The 17325-nt window shown below is 44.4% G+C and overlaps 1 protein-coding gene across 1 annotated transcript; it reads left to right on the plus strand.

Annotated features, from left to right (window-relative positions):
* The first annotated feature begins 11321 nt into the window (after positions 1–11321).
* Positions 11322–15363, plus strand: LOC146363612 (uncharacterized). Its single transcript, XM_084918480.1, has 2 exons — positions 11322–12155; positions 12243–15363. Exons 1-2 carry the CDS (start codon positions 12043–12045, stop codon positions 15334–15336), a joined length of 3207 nt encoding a protein of 1068 aa, XP_084774606.1. The 5' UTR covers positions 11322–12042; the 3' UTR covers positions 15337–15363.
* Positions 15364–17325: the final 1962 nt, after the last annotated feature.

Genomic DNA, 17325 nt, shown 5'->3' on the forward strand with positions numbered 1-17325 from the left:
TTTGAGTATAGTCATCCAAACATCACACATGTTTGGATGACACACAAACATCAGGAAAACATTTAACAACTTTTCTCTGATAGATATAAATAAATAAAACCATAATAAATAAGAATAAATATATGATTAAACATTTGGTTACTTAAACATTTCAAATCGTCACAGGTACTTCAGTTTGTTGCTTCATTTGGAGGATGTGAACTTAAGAAATGTTAAAAAAATGATCTGAGTACATGTGACGACAGAGCCAGAACTACTGTAAGGAAGCTGATGTTGTTGAGAATAGCAGAGGAGGTGGTTGTTGCTGAAGCGGCAGTTTTGGTTGTTGTTGGAACAGCTGTTGTTGTTGTTGGAACAGTTGCGGATGTTGTTGTTGTTGCTGCGGTTGTTGTGGTTGTTTTCGCTGCAGTTGTGGTTGTTGTTGGAGCAGTTGTGGTTGTGGTTGGAGCAGTTGTGGTTGTTGTCGCTGCAGTTGTGGTTGTTGTTGGAACAGCTGTGGTTGTTGTTGAAGCAGCTGTGGTTGTTGTTGGAACAGCTGTTGTTGTTGTTGGAGCAGCTGTGGTTGATGTTGGAACAGCCATGGTTGTTGTCACTGCAGTTGTGGTTGTTGTTGGAACAGCCGTGGTTGTTGTCGCTGCAGTTGTGGTTGTTGTTGGAACAGCCGTGGTTGTTGTCGCTGCAGTTGTGGTTGTTGTTGGAGCAGCAGTTGTGGTTGATGTCACGGCATTTGTGGTTGTTGTCGCTGCAGTTGTGGTTGTTGTTGGAACAGCTGTGGTTGTTGTCGGAGCAGCTGTAGTTGTTGTCGCTTCAGCTGTGGTTGTTGTCGCTTCAGCTGTGGTTGTTGTCGCGGCAGCTGTGGTTGTTGTTGGAGCAGCTGTGGTTGTTGTCGGATCAGCTGTGGTTGTTGTCGGATTAGCTGTGGTTGTTGTCGCTGCAGCTGTGGTTGTTGTTGGATCAGCTGTGGTTGTTGTTGCTACAACTGTGGTTGTTGTCAGAGCAGCTGTGGTTGTTGTTGGAACAGTTGTGGTTGTTGTCGGATCAGCTGTGGTTGTTGTCGGATTAGCTGTGGTTGTTGTCGCTGCAGCTGTGGTTGTTGTTGGATCAGCTGTGGTTGTTGTTGCGGCAGCTGTGGTTGTTGTTGCGGCAGCTGTGGTTGTTGTTGGAGCAGCTGTGGTTGTTGTTGGATCAGCTGTGGTTGTTGTTGTGGCAGTTGGGGTTGTTGTCTCTGCAGTTGGGGTTGTTGTCTCTGCAGTTGGGTTTGTTGTCGCTGCAGTTGGTTTTGTTGTCACTGCAGTTGTGGTTGTTGTCGGATTCAGCTGTGGTTGTTGTTGGATCAGCTGTGGTTGTTGTTGGATCAGCTGTGGTTGTTGTCGCTGCAGCTGTGGTTGTTGTTGGAGCAGCTGTGGTTGTTGTTGGATCAGCTGTGGTTGTTGTCGCTGCAGCTGTGGTTGTTGTTGGATCAGCTGTGGTTGTTGTCGCTGCAGCTGTGGTTGTTGTTGGAGCAGCTGTGGTTGTTGTTGGAGCAGCTGTGGTTGTTGTTGGATCAGCTGTGGTTGTTGTCGCTGCAGCTGTGGTTGTTGTTGCGGCAGCTGTGGTTGTTGTTGCGGCAGCTGTGGTTGTTGTTGGAGCAGCTGTGGTTGTTGTTGGATCAGCTGTGGTTGTTGTTGGATCAGCTGTGGTTGTTGTTGGATCAGCTGTGGTTGTTGTTGGAACAGCCGTGGTTGTTGTCGCTGCAGTTGTGGTTGTTGTTGGAACAGCCGTGGTTGTTGTCGCTGCAGTTGTGGTTGTTGTTGGAGCAGCAGTTGTGGTTGATGTCACGGCATTTGTGGTTGTTGTCGCTGCAGTTGTGGTTGTTGTTGGAACAGCTGTGGTTGTTGTCGGAGCAGCTGTAGTTGTTGTCGCTTCAGCTGTGGTTGTTGTCGCTTCAGCTGTGGTTGTTGTCGCGGCAGCTGTGGTTGTTGTTGGAGCAGCTGTGGTTGTTGTTGCTACAACTGTGGTTGTTGTCAGAGCAGCTGTGGTTGTTGTTGGAACAGTTGTGGTTGTTGTCGGATCAGCTGTGGTTGTTGTCGGATTAGCTGTGGTTGTTGTCGCTGCAGCTGTGGTTGTTTGTGGATCAGCTGTGGTTGTTGTTGGATCAGCTGTGGTTGTTGTCGCTGCAGCTGTGGTTGTTTTTGGATCAGCTGTGGTTGTTGTTGGATCAGCTGTGGTTGTTGTCGCTGCAGCTGTGGTTGTTGTTGGATCAGCTGTGGTTGTTGTCGGATCAGCTGTGGTTGTTGTTGGATCAGCTGTGGTTGTTGTTGCGGCAGTTGGGGTTGTTGTCTCTGCAGTTGGGTTTGTTGTCGCTGCAGTTGGGGTTGTTGTCTCTGCAGTTGGGGTTGTTGTCTCTGCTGTTGGGTTAGTGTTCGCTGTATTTGGGGTTGTTGTCGGATCAGCTGTGGTTGTTGTTGGAACAGCTGTGGTTGTTGTTGGATCAGCTGTGGTTGTTGTCGCTGCAGCTGAGGTTGTTGTCGGATCAGCTGTGGTTGTTGTTGGATCAGCTGTGGTTGTTGTTGCGGCAGTTGGGGTTGTTGTCTCTGCAGTTGGGTTTGTTGTCGCTGCAGTTGGGGTTGTTGTCTCTGCTGTTGGGTTTGTTGTCACTGCAGTTGTGGTTGTTGTTGGATCAGCTGTGGTTGTTGTTGGATCAGCTGTGGTTGTTGTTGGAGCAGCCGTGGTTGTTGTCGCTGCAGTTGTGGTTGTTGTCGGATCAGCTGTGGTTGTTGTTGCGGCAGTTGGGGTTGTTGGCTCTGCAGTTGGGGTTGTTGTCTCTGCAGTTGGGTTTGTTGTCACTGTATTTGGGGTTGTTGTCTCTGCAGTTGGGGTTGTTATGTCTGCAGTTGGGTTTGTTGTCACTGCAGCTGTGGTTGTTGTTGGATCAGCTGTGGTTGTTGTCGCTGCAGTTGTGGTTGTTGTTGGAGCAGCTGTGGTTGTTGTTGGATCAGCTGTGGTTGTTGTCGCTTCAGCTGTGGTTGTTGTTGCGGCAGCTGTGGTTGTTGTCGGAGCAGCTGTGGTTGTTGTTGGATCAGCTGTGGTTGTTGTTGCGGAAGTTGGTGTTGTTGTCTCTGCAGTTGGGGTTGTTGTCTCTGCAGTTGGGTTTGTTGTCGCTGCAGTTGGTGTTGTTGTCTCTGCAGTTGGGGTTGTTGTCTCTGCAGTTGGGTTTGTTGTCGCTGCAGTTGGGTTTGTTGTCGCTGCAGTTGGGGTTGTTGTCTCTGCTTTTGGGTTAGTTGTCGCTGTATTTGGGGTTGTTGTCGGATCAGCTGTGGTTATTGTTGGAACAGCTGTGGTTGTTGTTGGATCAGCTGTGGTTGTTGTCGCTGCAGCTGTGGTTGTTGTTGGATCAGCTGTGGTTGTTGTTGTATCAGCTGTGGTTGTTGTTGGAGCAGCCAGGGTTGTTGTCGCTGCAGTTGTGGTTGTTGTCGGATCAGCTGTGGTTGTTGTTAGATCAGCTGTGGTTGTTGTTGCGGCAGTTGGGGTTGTTGCCTCTTCAGTTGGGGTTGTTTTCTCTGCAGTTGGGTTTGTTGTCGCTGCAGTTGGGGTTGTTGTCTCTGCAGTTGGGGTTGTTGTCTCTGCTGTTGGGTTAGTTGTCGCTGTATTTGGGGTTGTTGTCTCTGCAGCTGTCGTTGTTGTTGGAACAGCTGTGGTTGTTGTTGGATCAGCTGTGGTTGTTGTCGCTGCAGCTGAGGTTGTTGTCGGATCAGCTGTGGTTGTTGTTGGATCAGCTGTGGTTGTTGTTGCGGCAGTTGGGGTTGTTGTCTCTGCAGTTGGGGTTGTTGTCTCTGCAGTTGGCTTTGTTGTCGCTGCAGTTGGGGTTGTTGTCTCTGCTGTTGGGTTTGTTGTCACTGCAGTTGTGGTTGTTGTCGGATCAGCTGTGGTTGTTGTCGCGGCAGCTGTGGTTGTTGTTGGAGCAGCTGTGGTTGTTGTTGGATCAGCTGTGGTTGTTGTCGGATCAGCTGTGGTTGTTGTCGCTGCAGCTGTGGTTGTTGTTGGATCAGCTGTGGTTGTTGTCGCTGCAGCTGTGGTTGTTGTTGGAGCAGCTGTGGTTGTTGTTGGATCAGCTGTGGTTGTTGTCGCTGCAGCTGTGGTTGTTGTTGCGGCAGCTGTGGTTGTTGTTGGAGCAGCTGTGGTTGTTGTTGGATCAGCTGTGGTTGTTGTTGCGGCAGCTGTGGTTGTTGTTGCGGCAGCTGTGGTTGTTGTTGGAGCAGCTGTGGTTGTTGTTGGATCAGCTGTGGTTGTTGTTGTGGCAGTTGGGGTTGTTGTCTCTGCAGTTGGGGTTGTTGTCTCTGCAGTTGGGTTTGTTGTCGCTGCAGTTGGTTTTGTTGTCACTGCAGTTGTGGTTGTTGTCGGATTCAGCTGTGGTTGTTGTTGGATCAGCTGTGGTTGTTGTTGGATCAGCTGTGGTTGTTGTCGCTGCAGCTGTGGTTGTTGTTGGAGCAGCTGTGGTTGTTGTTGGATCAGCTGTGGTTGTTGTCGCTGCAGCTGTGGTTGTTGTTGGATCAGCTGTGGTTGTTGTCGCTGCAGCTGTGGTTGTTGTTGGAGCAGCTGTGGTTGTTGTTGGAGCAGCTGTGGTTGTTGTTGGATCAGCTGTGGTTGTTGTCGCTGCAGCTGTGGTTGTTGTTGCGGCAGCTGTGGTTGTTGTTGCGGCAGCTGTGGTTGTTGTTGGAGCAGCTGTGGTTGTTGTTGGATCAGCTGTGGTTGTTGTTGGATCAGCTGTGGTTGTTGTTGCGGCAGTTGGGGTTGTTGTCTCTGCAGTTGGGGTTGTTGTCTCTGCAGTTGGGTTTGTTGTCGCTGCAGTTGGGGTTGTTGTCTCTGCGTTGCACCAGGCTGTGTAGAAAATCTCATGTCATTTTCATATTTCCTCACATTAACCACATCTTTATGAATAGGAAATTCTTTGACAAATTAAATTTTTTCCTACCAACAACAAGAAGAACGATGACAAATATCTTTGCGATCATGGTGATGCTGATTTTCTGCTCCTGTCTCTGAAAATAAAAATTCACTGTGGTTATTATGATTTAAAGAAAGCATTATTCCTTCAATTGCCTTAATTAAGCTTTCTAAAGTTATCTTGAAAAGAAGTTTGAGATCTAAAACCCATAATATAAAAAAGTTCCTATTCAATTACATAATTTAAAATATAATTTTTTTTCTATAGTACTGTTTTTGTGCTTTAAATTTAAAGTGTGGACTGAAGGACAATTTGCTTCTTCTACAGTTCTTAGGTTATGTCTTGATTAATAGTCCACATCTCTCAACGAGGTGCTTGTACACATGTAGTTTGAAGCAAAAGCAACAAGAAGAAATTAAGAAATCATGAAGGAAAGGCTCTGACTATGATGACCTTATTGTTACTGACTGTAAATCAGAGCAAAAGTCACCACTTCATGTTTACAGTGTTAATCAACTCCAATATTGACATATATCACTCACCCATTAAATCTATCTATCTATCTATCTATCTATCTATATATCTATCTATCTATCTATCTATATATGTATATGTGTGTGTGTGTGTGTGTGTGTGTTGTGAATGTGTCATATATTATTTATCAAGGCTAATAGAAAAACAAAACAAAAACAGAAGCATTATAACGAACTTCTGAACTATAAGACAAACACAACCCAACAAATTGCTGCCTAAATTACACCATATGCTGCCAAAAGATCATATCCAGAAATAAATCTATCAATTCATCTTAAAAATCACACAAAATTTTCAAATTGTGGTTCAGATGGAGTCAAGAATGTTTTGCGGCAACCAGGTGAGGAGCACAAAGACAAGTGTGTCTTTCAAGCATGGTGGTGGGATGTCATTGTTTGGGGCTGCATGACTGCTGCTGGCACTGGAGAGCTAGAGTTAATTGACGGAACCATGAAGGCCAACATGTACTGTGACCAGAGATGGGCAGCAGAAACAAGTAATCGGATTACAGTAACGTGTTACTTACGACGGTCGTGGCAACAGCTGTGTGCAGACCAAATATCGATAATATAATGAGAGTGGGAGAGAGGATGAGCGTGCAGCATTTAAAGCGTGGAAGTACTGACCTTACTTTGAGTTTGATTCCGTAAAAAGTGACAAAAACATTAGCGTCCACTGTACAGTGCGTGGGAAGAAAAAGTCTTTTTACAGCGAAAAAAACCCCTAAACCTCTGAGCAAGCATCGAGTGCGCTGCCACAGGAATGTGAAATCCACAGAGAAACTCCCGGATTCTTCCACTGACCGCTGCAACACACCTGCACCAGGGCAAACCTCCGCCTGCCCCACTCCTGCTATACAGGTGAAAATAGAGCAACAGGACCGCTGAGTCTTTGATTTTATTTAATTTCTGCTGTGTTTCACTTGCATCTATTTGAAAGAGTGAGTGTAAACACAAAAAACTTTTTATTTTATGTGCTGGAATATGCAGAAAATAGGTTTAAATGTTAAACATATTTCTTCCAGTCAGAGGATGTCTTGATGCATAAAATTAAAAGATTAAAACTAATAAAATAATTTTTAAAAAGAGACTTTTTCATTTGATTACATTTTACATGATGGATTATGTAGAAAACGTAGAATTGGGCTGAAAGATCTATCGCTTTATTTCCTGTTCAGGTTGTAAATCATAGTTTTAAAAACTAACTACATAACTAAGTAACTAATTACTTTTAAAAATAAGTAATCAGTAAAGTAATGGGATTACTTTTGGGGGAAGTAGTCAGTAATTAGTTACTGATTACTTTTTTCAAGTAACTTGACCAACACTGACTGTGACATACCGAAGCAGAGCATGATCCCCTCCCTTCAGAGACTGGGCCACAGGACAGTTCTCCAACATGATACCAACCCCAAACACATCTCCAACAAGACCAGTGCCTTGCTAAGTAAACTGAGGGTAAAGGTACTTGACTGGCCAAGCATATATGAACATATATACACATATTTTTATCCTTCAAGCTCGGGTCCTCTACCAGAGGCCTGGGAGCTTGAGGGTCCTGTTCCCAGGACTGCTCTCTTCTGGACAGAGATCTCCAATGTTGTTCCTGGGACCTGCTGCCTGCTGGAACCACTCGCCTAGCTTGGGAGTCACCGCACCTAGTGCTCCGATCACCACTGGGACCACTGTCACCTTCACCCTCCACATCTTCTGCTAGCATCTTGCACCCTGCTGTTATGTGCTGGATTGTCTCAGGGGCATCTTTACACAGCCTGCACCTGGGGTCTTGCCTTGTGTGACAGACCCCAGCCTCTATGGATCTTGTGCATAGTGCTTGTTGCTGTGCTGCCATGATTAGTGCCTCTGTGCTGTCTTTCAGTCCAGCTACAGGTAGGACTTCTGGATGTCAGCCACTTCCTCTATCTGCTGGTGGTACATACTGTGTTTCACTAAGCATGTGGTCGGTCATGACCATCATTCTGATGGACTCATGGATTTTCATTGTTTCATCCTCGACTGTGGTGCCGACACTCACCAGTCCCCTGCCACCTTCTTCCGCTTAGTGTACAGTCTCAGGGTGCTGGACTTGGGGTGAAACCCTCCATGCATAGTCAGGAGCTTCCTCGTCGTGATGTCGGTGGTAACCAGCTATGGAGGGTCCAGGTTGCAAGCTTCGCCAAGATCCTATCTTTCAGGTCAGTTCTTCTTGCACTCAATGATTCTTGGTAGGTACCAAGCCCCAAGTGCACTCTCAACATCTCCCACCTGACCTGTCATCTTGGCTCCCCCATTGTGTTGTAGCTCGTCAATCTCGAAACATGCAAGCAGTTCCTTCTTCAGAATGTTGGGAATCAGAATGCTGGAGTATGCAAATTCATATCAGTGTAGAAGAAGAAATCAATGTGTGATTTTAGTGATGGGGAATCTTTTTACAGCGTATTTTTACGTATCTGAGGGCTTGTTTTGAATATGCTGTTGGTGTTGACCATTGTTAATATTAAGACTTTTCCTTTTGATTCTTGCTCTCTGAGGAATGCACCACATCCATCAAACAGGAGTCAGCGCATTACTGAGTGTTTGGGATTTGCCCATCATACCTAAACATAACCTGTGTGACCTTTTAATAAGCTGCTTCTTGTGGCAGAGAAGCATTTCAAAAGTGTGACAAGACGTTCTTGGAACAGCAATGATCTGTGTGTTGGTTTTCTCACATCAGCGGATGGCTGCTGTTTTCTGTTACGACACCAACCCTGAAATATCCACCAGACATCACAACCTACACATATGCAGGTAAAAAATCCTCAGATGTTTAACTGGAGGAGTCACCACAAAAACAGCATTTTGTTACAAGATGAAAAACTGAATGAGAAACTGAAGATTTAATAGTATTTCCTGAGAACCCTCTTTTGAGTGAATGGATTACACAGCAGTGGGGAATAGACTTCATCACAGGAGATGTCTGTCTGAGAGTGCTGTAACTGAGCTTAAGGATATAATTCACCCACTGTTAGCATTTTCAATGCCCTGTACCAAGACAGAGCAGAAAAGCTACCTGAAAGCTGCTCCCACAGAAGTTAGTTATCTTATTAATAATGTTCCTGCTTCACTGCATATGAATCTGGATACTGTAGCTCCTGTGAAAAAGAGAGCCTCAAATCAGAAGTACTTGATTCCCTGATATAACAGCAAATGTCTTGTTGTAGCTGTTCCTTTGTCTTCAACCTACAACTGTCACACTAGATTGCCTCCACCCTGGTCCACACATCATTGTGGAGCATCAAGGTTGAAATCCAGCTGTAATTTAATATAAATGTATGCATTTTTTAGCGTGCAACACCAACTACAAGTTGGAATTTGATCATTAAATTAGTTTGGAGTCTTTCCACTGTTGGAGTGCCTGTACCTGATTTTCTTAGTTCTTTAGAGACATAGGGATGAACAGCAGTATGTCAGCAGGTTAGAAAAGTATACCGTGACTACGCCTGTTTTTCTAGTGATGCTCACTCAGTCATATGAGGTGTGGTTTTGGAAGCATGAAACTGAAGTTGCTTCTAGTTACCTAAACCTTCAACCACACCTCATTATTTAGTCTCCTGTCTGTTAACAGAACTAGAACTCATTGTTTGTGCACTGGGGTACACAAATAACTCAAAGCATTTTCCACATTCTCAAGGTGGTGGAGTCTTCCCTGAGGAATGCCACATATCTATCAAACAAGAGACAACACGTCACTACTGAGTATTGAGGATACACCGTAGGCAACTACGTCACAACAAATCTTATCCTGACTCACAAACATCACAACACACGTATGTACCATGTGTTCTAAAAAAAATCCTCAAATCTTCAACTGAAGCATCGACAACATGAATAAAAACACTCTTGTACCGGGTGGAGTCCTGTACTGATGTGTCCAAAAGTTTCCTCTTACAAGATGCTGCTGTCATACTCTCATCTTTTAAGATGTCAAAGTTTAATTGCATGTATGAGCCTTGGGTTGCACCTTATTAGCCCCAGCAATAGGTTTCACCTAAATCCTCCTGGAGCCCTAAAGTCAACAAGAAGCCAGCCATGGTAGCATTTTTGTACTAATGAACTCTTCCTAGAGATTTGATTGTATCAGTGTGATCCTTGGTGAGTTCAATCTAAAGACCTTGTTGATCATAGATTGGAAAACTTTTAATCTTTTTGAAAAGGGCCTTCTATTTTTTATCACATGAAGCAAAACTGACTTACAATAAAAATTCAATAAAAATTCACATCGTCCAATTTACATGCTTGATAAATGAGGCTGTCTCTGGACATCTGTTTGTCAGTATTAGCTCATTATCATCAGATTTACATGGAAAATGTTCAATGTGTGTTATCAAACACTATTTAGTGGGCACAAGAAGTGATAAAGAAATTGTGCAACATTATAATTAAAATGAAAAAAAAGAAGAAGCTCCTGGACTTAACCCTCTCGAGGCAGGCGTTGCCGATTTGCAACAGTTCAAAACTAACAACCTGATTACCCCACATATATATTTTATGAGTTTTTTTTACTCAGAAGTACCACTGCAGGACTTGGTTGTGCATTAGTAACAAAAAGTTTAATTTGAGCCTGAGGGGGTTAAAGGATACCTGACTGCCAGCCCACTGAAGTGTGAAGGCCCCATATTTGTCTACCTGCAACTACCCTTGTACATATTTTTCTTAATTTGTGTGTATGACGTATAATGTTTCCTTTTATTATGTGGCTGTTTTGTGGCAAATAAGTTCTGTAAACAGGTGTCTCTTGCAAACCAGATCTCAGTCTCAGTGAATCCCATTTAAATAAAGGATTTAATCATTTCTATTCCAGCTACTCTGCTTAAACGCCTGAGAATTGAGCTTGGAGAAATAAAAGTTTACACCTTTAAAGACCTTAAAGACCACAATTGTAAGAATGCTTTACCCTCACTTTCTCTTACCTGTGTATATTTGAAGATTTGAAGGTGCAAAAGATGAACCAACTCGGGTCTAAACAGTGAAGATAATGCTGAAATGCATTAAACCTCCATTTTAACTGATGCATGAGTATGGTATGTATTTGTCTGATTAACTGAGAGGCTCAGTCAGCATTTTCAGGTCTTGTTTATTACAGCACAAGTGTGTAAGTCTCTTTTAGTCAGGTCTCACCTTGTGTCTCTGATAACTGAGGAATGACTTCCTGCATTAAGTGTTGCAATAACCTAGAAGAAAATAAAAGCAAATAAAAAGCAAACTCCACACTCTAAGAACGCGTTTAAAACTGACTTCTTATTTACAGTGTTATTTCATTTCAAGTGAATGAACCAGTAATATTTAGAATGTGTGTAAAAGAAAAGACAAAAAAGAGAGAAATCAGAGTTATTTTGATGTGGACGCTGACTGCCCACCGAGCACCACCAACCTGTAAATGTTGATTCTTGGTCTAAATCTAGTCAGCCAGTTATGAGATTTATTTAATCCAAAACTAATCACCGAATATTTGTTTTATTGTCGCAAAATGGTCATCTTTTATGGACCACATAGAGTCCTAATGTTGCCATGAAGATACAATCACATAAATGTAGTCATAGTCACAGAGAAAATGTAGAAGCTCACGTCAAAACATGTCACAAATATGTGTGTGTGTGTGTGTGTGTAACTGCCAAAATTAAAGTGATGACTGCTTCAGGAGGACAATAGGAGAGAGATGCAGGTAAATAAAAGGTTGGTGCACACACCTTAAACCATGACGATAACTACCATTACTCCACCTCCACATATTTGTCCTCAGGTTCATGTTGGCTGCTTATAAAAAGAGGAGATGAAGTCAGAGAACATCACTTTCTTTCACTGCAGTGGACGACTTACAAGCAAAGAAATACTATGTAAGTAACCCTAATATTAAATATATATCTGACATCTACATGTGATTTTTAAGATGAATTGATAGATTTATTTCTGGATATGATCTTTTGGCAACATATGGTGTAATTTAGGCAGCAATTTGTTGGGTTGTGTTTATCTTAAAGTTCAGAAGGTTTTTTTAATGCTTCTGTTTTTGTTTTGTTTTTTTGCTATTACCCTTGATAAATAATACATGACACATTCACAACACACACGCACACACACACACACACACACACACATATAGATAGATAGATAGATAGATAGATAGATAGATAGATTTAATGGGTGAGTGATATATGTCAATATTGGAGTTGATTAACACTATAAACATGAAGTGGTGACTTTTGCTCTGATTTACAGTCAGTAACAATAAGGTCATCATAGTCAGAGCCTTTCCTTCATGATTTCTTAATTTCTTCTTGTTGCTTTTGCTTCAAACTACATGTGTACAAGCACCTCGTTGAGAGATGTGGACTATTAATCAAGACATAACCTAAGAACTGTAGAAGAAGCAAATTGTCCTTCAGTCCACACTTTAAATTTAAAGCACAAAAACAGTACTATAGAAAAAAATATATATTTTAAATTATGTAATTGAATAGGAACTTTTTTATATTATGGGTTTTAGATCTCAAACTTCTTTTCAAGATAACTTTAGAAAGCTTAATTAAGGCAATTGAAGGAATAATGCTTTCTTTAAATCATAATAACCACAGTGAATTTTTATTTTCAGAGACAGGAGCAGAAAATCAGCATCACCATGATCGCAAAGATGTTTGTCATCGTTCTTCTTGTTGTTGGTAGGAAAAAATGTCAAAGAATTTCCTATTCATAAAGATGTGGTTAATGTGAGGAAATATGAAAATGAAATAAGATTTTCTACACAGCCTGCTGCAACGCAGAGACAACAACCCCAACTACAGAGACAACAGCCATAACTGCAGCGACAACAAACCCAGCTGCAGAGACAACAACCGCAGCTGCTCCAACAACAACCACAAGTGCAGCAACAACAACCACAACCGCAGAAACGACAACCACAACTGCAGTGACAACAACCACAGCTGTTCCAACAACAACCACGAGTGGCGCGACAACAACCACAACCGCAGCAACTACAACCACAACTGCTCCAACACCAACTACAGCTGTTCCAACAACAACCACAGCTGCAGCGACAACAACCACAGCTGCTCCGACACCAACTGCAACTGCTGTTCCAACAACAATCACAAGTGCCGCGACAACAACCACAGCTGTTCCAACAACAACCACAGCTGCAGCGACAACAACCACAGCTGTTCCAACAACAATCCCAAGTGCCGCGACAACAACCACAGCTGCTCCAACAACAACCACAGCTGCAGCGACAACAACCACAGCTGCTCCAACAACAACCACAGCTGCAGCGACAACAACTACAGCTGTTCCAACAACAATCACAAGTGCCGCGACAACAACCACAACCGCAGCAACTACAACCACAACTGCTCCAACACCAACTACAGCTGTTCCAACAACAACCACAGCTGCAGCGACAACAACCACAGCTGCTCCGACACCAACTGCAACTGCTGTTCCAACAACAATCACAAGTGCAGCGACAACAACCACAGCTGTTCCAACAACAACCACACCTGCAGCGACAACAACCACAGCTGTTCCAACAACAATCACAAGTGCCGCGACAACAACCACAACCGCAGCAACTACAACCACAACTGCTCCAACACCAACTACAGCTGTTCCAACAACAACCACAGCTGCAGCGACAACAACCACAGCTGCTCCGACACCAACTGCAACTGCTGTTCCAACAACAATCACAAGTGCCGCGACAACAACCACAGCTGTTCCAACGACAGCCACAGCTGCAGCGACAACAACCACAGCTGCTCCAACAACAACCACAGCTGCAGCGACAACAACTACAGCTGTTCCAACAACAATCACAAGTGCCGCGACAACAACCACAGCTGTTCCGACAACAACCACAGTTGCAGCAACAACAACCACAGCTGCTCCGACAACAACCCCAACTGCAGCAACACCAACCACAGCTGCTCCGACAACAACCACAACTGCAGCAACAACAACCACAACCGTAGCAACAACAACCACAGCTGCTCCAACAACAACCACAGTTGCAGCGACAACAACCACAGCTGCTCCGACAACAACCACAGTTGCAGCGACAACAACCACAACTGCAGCAACAACAACCACAACTGCAGCAACAACAACCACAGCTGCTCCAACAACAACCACAGCTGCTCCAACAACAACCACAACTGCAGCGAAAACAACCACAACTGCAGCAACAACAACCACAACTGCTCCGACAACAACCACAGTTGCAGCAACAACAACCACAACTGCAGCAACAACAACCACAACCGCAGCAACAACAACCACAGCTGCTCCAACAACAACCACAGTTGCAGCGACAACAACCACAACTGCAGTGACAACAACCACAGCTGCTCCGACAACAACCACAACTGCAGCGACAACAACCACAACCGCAGCAACAACAACCACAGCTGCTCCGACAACAACCACAACTGCAGCAACAACAACCACAACCGCAGCAACAACAACTACAGCTGCTCCAACAACAACCACAACTTCCCCGACAACAACTACAGCTGCTCCAACAAAAACCCCAACTGCAGTGACAACGACCGCAGCAACAACAACTACAGCTGCTCCAACAACAACCACAACTGCAGCGACAACAACTACAGCTGCTCCAACAAAAAACCCAACTGCAGTGACAACGACCACAGCTGTTCCGACAACAACCACAACCGCAGCAACAACAACTACAGCTGCTCCAACAACAACCACAAGTGCCGCGACAACAACTACCGCTGCTCCAACAAAAACCCCAACTGCCGTGACAACAACCACAACCGCAGCAACAACAACTACAGCTGCTCCAACAACAACCACAACTGCAGTGACAACAACCACAGCTGCTCCAACAACAACCACAACCGCAGCAACAACAACTACAGCTGCTCCAACAACAACCACAACTGCAGTGACAACAACCACAGCTGCTCCAACAACAACCACAGCTGCAGCGACAACAACCACAGCTGCTCCAACAACAACCACACCTGCAGCGACAACAACTACAGCTGTTCCAACAACAATCACAAGTGCCGCGACAACAACCACAACCGCAGCAACTACAACCACAACTGCTCCAACACCAACTACAGCTGTTCCAACAACAACCACAGCTGCAGCGACAACAACCACAGCTGCTCCGACACCAACTGCAACTGCTGTTCCAACAACAATCACAAGTGCCGCGACAACAACCACAGCTGTTCCAACAACAACCACAGCTGCAGCGACAACAACCACAGCTGCTCCAACAACAACCACAGCTGCAGCGACAACAACTACAGCTGTTCCAACAACATTCACAAGTGCCGCAACAACAACCACAACCGCAGCAACTACAACCACAACTGCTCCAACACCAACTACAGCTGTTCCAACAACAACCACAGCTGCAGCGACAACAACCACAGCTGCTCCGACACCAACTGCAACTGCTGTTCCAACAACAATCACAAGTGCCGCGACAACAACCACAGCTGCTCCAACAACAACCACAGCTGCAGCGACAACAACTACAGCTGTTCCAACAACAACCACAAGTGCCGCGACAAAAACCACAGCTGCTCCGACAACAACCCCAACTGCAGCAACACCAACCACAGCTGCTCCGACAACAACCACAACTGCAGCAACAACAACCACAACCGTAGCAACAACAACCACAGCTGCTCCAACAACAACCACAGTTGCAGCGACAACAACCACAGCTGCTCCGACAACAACCACAGTTGCAGCGACAACAACCACAACTGCAGCAACAACAACCACAACTGCAGCAACAACAACCACAGCTGCTCCAACAACAACCACAGCTGCTCCAACAACAACCACAACTGCAGCTAAAACAACCACAACTGCAGCAACAACAACCACAACTGCTCCGACAACAACCACAGTTGCAGCAACAACAACCACAACTGCAGCAACAACAACCACAACCGCAGCAACAACAACCACAGCTGCTCCAACAACAACCACAGTTGCAGCGACAACAACCACAACTGCAGCAACAACAACCACAGCTGCGACAACAACAACCACATTTGCAGCGACAACAACCACAACTGCAGCAACAACAACCACAGCTGCTCCAACAACAACCACAGCTGCTCCAACAACAACCACAGTTGCAGCGAAAACAACCACAACTGCAGTGACAACAACCACAGCTGCTCCGACAACAACCACAACTGCAGCAACAACAACCACAACCGCAGCAACAACAACCACAGCTGCTCCGACAACAACCACAACTGCAGCAACAACAACCACAACCGCAGCAACAACAACCACAGCTGCTCCAACAGCAACCACAACTTCCCCGACAACAACTACAGCTGCTCCAACAAAAACCCCAACTGCAGTGACAACGACCACAGCTGTTCCGACAACAACCACAAGTGCCGCGACAACAACTACAGCTACTCCAACAAAAACCCCAACTGCAGTGACAACAACCGCAGCAACAACAACTACAGCTGCTCCAACAACAACCACAACTGCAGCGACAACAACTACAGCTGCTCCAACAAAAACCCCAACTGCAGTGACAACGACAACAGCTGTTCCGACAACAACCACAACCGCAGCAACAACAACTACAGCTGCTCCAACAACAACCACAAGTGCCGCGACAACAACTACCGCTGCTCCAACAAAAACCCCAACTGCCGTGACAACAACCACAACCGCAGCAACAACAACTACAGCTGCTCCAACAACAACCACAACTGCAGTGACAACAACCACAGCTGTTCCGACAACAACCAGATCTGTTCCAACAACAACCCCAACTGCAGCAACAACAACCCCAACTGCAGCAACAACAACCACAGCTGTTCTGACAACAACAACCAAAACTGCCGCTACAGCAACAACCACCTCCTCTGCTATTCTCAACAACATCAGCTTCCTTACAGTAGTTCTGGCTCTGTCGTCACATGTACTCAGATCATTTTTTTAACATTTCTTAAGTTCACATCCTCCAAATGAAGCAACAAACTGAAGTACCTTTGACGATTTGAAATGTTTAAGTAACCAAATGTTTAATCATATATTTATTCTTATTTATTCTGGTTTTATTTATTTATATCTATCAGAGAAAAGTTGTTAAATGTTTTCCTGATGTTTGTGTGTCATCCAAACATGTGTGATTAGAGGACTGATATTAAAAATATAGTGATGTCTACAATCTCAACACTGAGCTTATCATAAATAAAGGCTTTTTGCACTGATTAATAAGTGTTTCCTGACTTTTTAAAGATGAGAATAATTTCTCATAATAATCATTTCTCTACAATAGTCAGTGTTAATACTGAGTTATATTCAGCTTTATTTATATTGCTGCAAATCACAATAGTTATTTCATCATATTTCCTTTTGTAAATTAAAGACCCTGCAGTATTTGGAAGATGAGATGAGATGAGATGAGATGCCTTTATTAGTCCCACGAGTGGGAAATTTCATGTTAAGGCTGCTGACCAATTGCACGCAATGGCGGCGCCATCATACCCTCTGACCATACATACATTGCACGAAAACATCACATGGGGAAGACAGGTCAGAGAGGTATAACAATGGAAAATGCACAACATGAGGAAAGATAAGGAGGAAAAAAATAACTCCCCCCAGACAAAGACAAAACAAGTAAACACAAACTGTGGGAGAAAATTGAGTGACATGCTGCAGTGGTATATAAACACACACAGAGAAAAAAAAAGAGTAGATAAGGATAAAAATGAGTGATTCTGATAATCCAGACTATATGATTGTGGTTTTATGGGGTCTGATATCTCCTTGTAATGTAAACAAACAACTCAAATATCCAATTTG

This window comes from Perissodus microlepis, chromosome 22 (genome assembly GCF_051167445.1).
Source record: "Perissodus microlepis isolate ML-2025 ecotype Zambia chromosome 22, ASM5116744v1, whole genome shotgun sequence".
Taxonomy (NCBI): Eukaryota; Metazoa; Chordata; class Actinopteri; order Cichliformes; family Cichlidae; genus Perissodus; species Perissodus microlepis.

What these genes read in the sequence shown, in the direction of transcription:
- LOC146363612 (XM_084918480.1), top strand. Translation starts at nt 12,043, where the DNA reads ATGCTTTCTTTAAATCATAATAACCACAGTGAATTTTTATTTTCAGAG. An exon ending in CATCGTTCTTCTTGTTGTTG is followed by an intron (nt 12,156 to 12,242) that starts GTAGGAAAAAAT and finishes TTTTCTACACAG; the next exon opens with CCTGCTGCAACGCAGAGACA.